The sequence below is a fragment of the Bison bison genome, unplaced genomic scaffold, assembly GCF_000754665.1.
Source record: "Bison bison bison isolate TAMUID 2011002044 unplaced genomic scaffold, Bison_UMD1.0 scf7180017864291, whole genome shotgun sequence".
In the NCBI taxonomy this organism is placed as follows: domain Eukaryota; kingdom Metazoa; phylum Chordata; class Mammalia; order Artiodactyla; family Bovidae; genus Bison; species Bison bison.
The window spans coordinates 1809500-1815595 of NW_011494863.1; the positions used below are offsets into that span (position 1 = coordinate 1809500).

Below are 6096 nucleotides of genomic sequence, written 5' to 3' on the forward strand. Positions count from 1 at the left end.
CCAGCCTGTTGGTGCTCACGCTGCTGCTGTACACGGCGCTGCGGTGCTCGGCGCCGCCCAGCGAGGGCGGGTGCGGGCCGGTGAAGCCCAGGCTGGTGTGCTCCAGCGCGGTGGGGAGCTGGTCTTACTCTCAGGAGAGGCGGCAGAGGGTGTGTTCTGGGGAGGGACAGCCCAAGACAGACCTCATGGCCTTCAGTCCTAGTCTTCCACCTGGTCCCATTAGTGGAGACAGAGAAAAGCAGCTGGATGTGGAGACTGATCTTCCTGCCAAAGTGAGTAATTTAAAAAAATCCTTTCAAAGATGTCTTTGTTCTTGATTGACTATTTCTGCTTCTTTGGAAGCATTTTTAACAGTAATTAGTCTTGCTTCTGGCAGTAGACTTTTCCAAGTATTGGTTTTGTTGTTAAAATGTTTGAATTTCTTGTGACTAATGAATGATTTTGAACCAAATCAGCAATAAGTGAGTACCATACTTGCCAGTGTTTAAAAATCGCTGGAGGATTATTATATTGCTAAAAGTCTGGATAGATAAAATAGATTTTTCCAGGGTATTTTGCATTGTTTACAATATTTAACTTTTAACTGTGGTGTACTAATTCCTGTACAATGCTTCAATAGCTAATGATACTTTTCATTTGAAATTTGGAGTAGGTGTTAGTCCAAATGTCACTGGCCCATTTAGTTTTTTAAACCTGTTCTCTCCTATAGATCCCCTTTACTCATTTATCTATTTATTTGGATTCTCACTTCCTCTTTCTACTTGAACATGATGTTTTAATTTTTGTGCTCACATTTTGCAATACTGTATATTGTTCCTAGTTTTCCAATTGGGCAAAAAAGCTAGAATAGTAAATTTATTGCTTTTAGAATTGTATCTTTTTCTTCAGTTTCTTACTACTTTTTATTAGAGAGCATTAAGAAATCAACAGGAAGTGAAATTTTAATATTCCCTTTATTATATCATCATTTAGAAAATGTTGCTTTTGGAAGAGTATTATTAGTCTTGTTAAGAACTATTATTTTCTACCTGCACAGTGTTGGAAAAATACTGTACATCTCATTTTAAAGCCATACTACTAGCAAAACTTATTGTCATTAATCTCTTTTACATACAATATTAAGGATGCTAATATCCGAAAAGTTCAATGTCATTATTGGTGACCTCCTCTGAATACCAACCCATTAATGTGTGTCGTATAGTAAGTACAAAGTTCCAAATAACTGGAAGTAAAATTATTTTCCATTCATACCATTCATTGATATTTGTTCAGTTCTCCTAGTAAATTGGTGGACTCCCACTGATGTTTCTTTGCCACTGGAAACTAAAGCTTAGGCATGTTAATGACTGAAGAATGGGCAAGTATTTCAAACCATTAGAGATAAAAATGAAGACACCAACCTTTCTCATGGGAGGGGAATGTGTTCCCATGTATTCCATTCTAATTGTATGGAATACTTTTCTACACAAGGTATGTACTCTACAACTTTCTACTTCCTTGTTCAAGTTTCATTGGTAAAACCTGGTTAATACTCAATGACATTGTAGGGGCAGCTAACATATAAAACAGAAAATCCTGCATTTTCCCACTTCCATTTCTACTTTCTGGCTCTGTCCTTTGTGACTCCCTGTCCATCAAGTGTGAGCCACAGCATGTTCAACCTCAGTTCACTATTTATTTTATTAGGTATCATTTTCATCCTGTTGTAAATAATAGGGTCATCCAGAGTTCTTATCTTCCAGGATATGAGACTTCAGTCTTCAAGTTCAGTTCTCCTCTTCAAATTTTTGACTAACATGTGTCTCAGCTAATAAGACATTTTTAAAACTTTTGAATTTTGCCCCTTAGAGATGTGTTGCTACTATACCAGGTAAATACTGAATAGTTTCCAAATATCCTTTCTATTCTTCTGCTTTCCTTATCTATTTATTTAATTATTAGCAAAATGGAGTAAATGGTCAAGGATTCTCTTTTACTTTGTTTCAGTGTTTAATACCAATCATTTTGCACAAGTCAACAGGTTGGGTCCTATAACTGAAACTACTTTAGTTTCAGTTTTATGTTTTCAGATTTATGTTTTAATTCAGAAAAAAATGATGGTGGTGAGGAGTCTGGCTTTTCCTAGAATGGGAGCCTAGGGCTATTTTCACTAGATTTAATTTTTTTTCTTTTTTTGGCTTCACCATGCACATGCTGGGGATCTTAGTTCTCTAACCAGGGATCCAACCCTTGCTCCCTTCAGTGGAAGTGAAGAGTCCTAATGACTGGACTGCCAGGGAAGTCCTAGACTGATGTTTTTTGTCCTAGACAACTATGGAATACACGGCTTATGAACAGAAGAGTCAAAGTTTGAAAATAACTACCATTATGTCCTTCTATATTGGTGTGTGTGTATGTGTGTATGTGTGTGTGCGTGTGTGTGTGTGTGTGGAGAGTATATTGTGCTCTGTTATTTGGGAATGCCTTATTGACCATCAGAACTATTAATGTCTCAAGGATCATGCTTGCTAAGAACTAGAAAGAAAACTAACCTGAAATCCATGTTTTCAATATGGCAATTGAAATATATCTTACATAGAGCAGTGCCTAAGGAAAATATTTCCTTTATCTCTGGAAAGTTATAGAGGTTGCTGAGACATCGTATTTTCTTAACTAGCTACATGATCACCTTAATTTAATGCATTTTAAGCAATAGAAGAAATTTAATGCATTTAAGCAATAGAAGAAAACCAAACTATTCTATTCAGTAAATATTCACTAACTACTCAATAAGTATTCTGAATGTTAAAATATTATGGTAAAATATTCTCTTTAAAAGTTTACATTCCAAAAATTTATGATTAGATACATATACCCAAATACCTACAAAAGAGAAATTAATGTAATAAATGGCTAATGTGATTGACCTAGATGCTATAGTATAAAAGAAAGTAAAGATGCCTGCCCAATTGGCTTAATCATGAAAGTCTTTATTGGTCAAGGAAGTTTTAAGTTGTTATATAATGGGGGAAGACTGCTTTTAGAAGAGTTTGGAAATGCTGGATATTACTTAGGCAGAGAATGAAATGAGTATATTTGTTTAGCAAAAAATGTTATTGGAAGCAGGAAATTGTCCACTTTGGCTAGACTATATGAGCACTGTAGGAGAAACAGAAGTTGAAGCATATTAGGTCCTGAAGAACAAGCAAAAAAAAAAAGAACAAGCAAGTGTTTATAAACCGTGAGAACCAAAATGAGAATACCAGTGTTGTTCATGGGAGGTGAATGGGTTCCAGGGAATGAAATTATTTGGAATACTTTCCAACACAATGTATACTGCAATATCCTACTTTCCTGTTAAAGCTTCATTGCCCTCAGCCCTTACATTATTTAAGAAAGACTCTCAATTAAGTGCTGATGGTCTTTGCTTCCTTGTTTGAATATTTTTTGAAATTCCCTTTCAACTACCTATCTCTGAGATCAGAGTTTTCCTAGAGATGTATTCTCTGAAGTCTTCAATAACCAGAATGTAAAATCCAATGATGAATAGTGTCATCATTAATGACTACCTTTCTTCACTCTCAGGAACACAAAAATGTCATGAATTTTCCTAGTCAACACTTTGCCAACTGTATAAAGTGTTAACTATAGTTGGGTCTCTGTAAATACTTAAAACTTGTATGAAAAAAGTATTTCCACTGAAGTGAAATCTGCTCCTGTGGTGAAACTCACACTCAGTCAATCAGTAGCGCAAAATGTGTGCTGCAGTAGTGTAAAGTTGTGATTCTATTCTCCAAGGGCATTAAAATCCACGGGAAGGCGGAAAGAAAGATGAAGACTTAGCAGTTCATAGTATGGATTTCCAGAATCTGTTACTTACGGTTTTGAGCCACATGATGTCGCTCTGTACCGTAAAATTGATACCATAAAGCAAAAAAAAAAAAAAAAAAAAAGAAAGAAAGAAAGAAATACCCTCCTGTTCTTATGGTAAAGAAGCTACATCCACCACTGAAAAAATGGAGGCTGCAATGGCATTGGACTGAACGGTCAGGAGGTAGTGCTTCGTTTGGAAACAAGACTCTCTTCATGACAACAAAACACTGAAGACATGAGATGGAGTTTTCCTGGGGAACTGGCCAGGAATACCGGCGTTTGCTATTCTCACTTCTGTTCCTCGCAGCCTGGAAGGCTGGGAGCGGCCAGCTCCGCTACTCTGTCCTGGAAGAGACCAAACACGGCACCTTTGTGGGCCGAATCGCTCAGGACCTGGGATTGGAGCTCGTGGAACTGGTGCCGCGCCTGTTTCGTGTGTCATCCAAAGGCCGCGGGGACCTTCTGGAGGTAAATCTGCAGAATGGCATTTTGTTTGTGAATTCTCGGATCGACCGGGAGGAGCTGTGCGGGCAGAGTGCGGAGTGCAGCATCCACCTGGAGGTGATCGTGGACCGGCCGCTGCAGGTGTTCCACGTGGAGGTGGAGGTGAAGGACATTAACGACAATCCTCCAGTGTTCCCAGGAACACAAAAGATTCTGTTTATGGCTGAATCCAGGCCGCTTGACTCTCGGTTTCCGCTAGAGGGCGCCTCTGATGCAGACATTGGGGCCAACGCTCTGCTGACTTACAGGCTGAGTCCCAATGAATATTTCTCGTTGGAAAAACCGTCCGATGAGGAGCGGGTAAAACGTCTTGGGCTGGTATTAAGGAGACCTTTAGACAGAGAAGAAGCTCCGGAGATTTTTTTAGTCCTTACAGCCTCTGATGGCGGCAAACCTGAGCTGACTGGCACTGTTCAATTACTCGTCAGAGTGCTGGACGCCAACGACAACGCCCCGACTTTCGACAGAACACTCTATGAAGTGAAATTACTAGAAAACGTTCCTAACGGAACGTTGGTAATTAAACTTAACGCCTCAGATTTAGACGAAGGCTTGAATGGGAATATTATTTATTCATTCTCAGCTGATATTTTACCCACTGTGAAATCCAAATTCTACATGGATCCAATTACTGGAGAAATTATGGTAAAGGGATATATTGATTTTGAAGAAACCAAATCCTATGAAATTCTTGTAGAGGGCATTGATAAGGGGCAGCCGCCACTTTCTGGCCATTGTACAGTTATGGTGGAAGTTGAAGACACCAATGATAATGCCCCAGTAATGGAATTCAAATTCTTGTCACTCCCAATTAGGGAAGACGCTCCACTGGGCACCGTCATTGCCTTGATAAGTTTGTCTGACCTCGACTCCAGTGTCAATGGGCAGGTGACTTGTAGACTATCGCCCCACGTCCCTTTCAGGCTGGTGTCCACCTTCAAGAACTACTATTCACTCGTTTTGGACAGCAGCTTGGATCGCGAGAAAGTGTCCGTCTATAAATTGGTGGTGACCGCTCAAGACGGGGGGTCGCCTTCCTTGTCCACCACAGCCAGTGTGTCCGTGGAGGTGGCCGACGTGAACGACAATGCACCTGCGTTCGCGCAGCCCGAGTACACGGTGTTCGTGAAGGAGAACAACCCTCCAGGCTGCCACATCTTCACCGTGTCTGCGCGAGACGCGGACGCGCAGGAAAACGCGCTGGTGTCCTACTCGCTGGTGGAGCGGCGGGTGGGCGAGCGTGAGCTGTCCAGCTATCTGTCGGTGCACGCGGAGAGCGGCAAGGTGTATGCGCTGCAGCCGCTGGACCGCGAGGAGCTGGAGCTGCTGCAGTTCCAGGTGAGCGCGCGCGACGCGGGCGTGCCGCCCCTGGGCAGCAACGTGACGCTGCAAGTGTTCGTGCTGGACGAGAACGACAACGCGCCCGCGCTGCTGCCGCCCGGGCCAGGCAGAGGACCCAGCGCGGTGAGCCAGGTGGTGGCGCGGTCGGTGGGCGCGGGCCACGTGGTGGCGAAGGTGCGCGCGGTGGACGCCGACTCGGGCTACAACGCGTGGCTGTCGTACGAGCTGCAGCCGGCGGCGAGTGGCGCACGCAGCCTATTCCGCGTGGGACTGTACACCGGCGAGATCAGCACGACGCGCGCCCTGGACGAGGCGGACGCGCCGCGCCAGCGCCTGCTGGTGCTGGTGAAAGACCACGGCGAGCCGGCGCTGACGGCCACGGCCACCGTGCTGCTGTCG

General features: G+C 42.9%; 1 protein-coding gene across 1 annotated transcript in view; it reads left to right on the forward strand.

Moving 5' to 3' along the window:
* The window catches only part of LOC104996355, a 15399-nt gene that overhangs the window by 8813 nt on the left and 490 nt on the right, over positions 1–6096 (forward strand). The window contains exons 5-7 of the mRNA XM_010850615.1: positions 5–149; positions 1849–1870; positions 4086–6095. Coding sequence (XP_010848917.1) covers positions 5–149; positions 1849–1870; positions 4086–6095 — 2177 coding nt within the window. The remainder of the gene's footprint in view (positions 1–4; positions 150–1848; positions 1871–4085; position 6096) is intronic.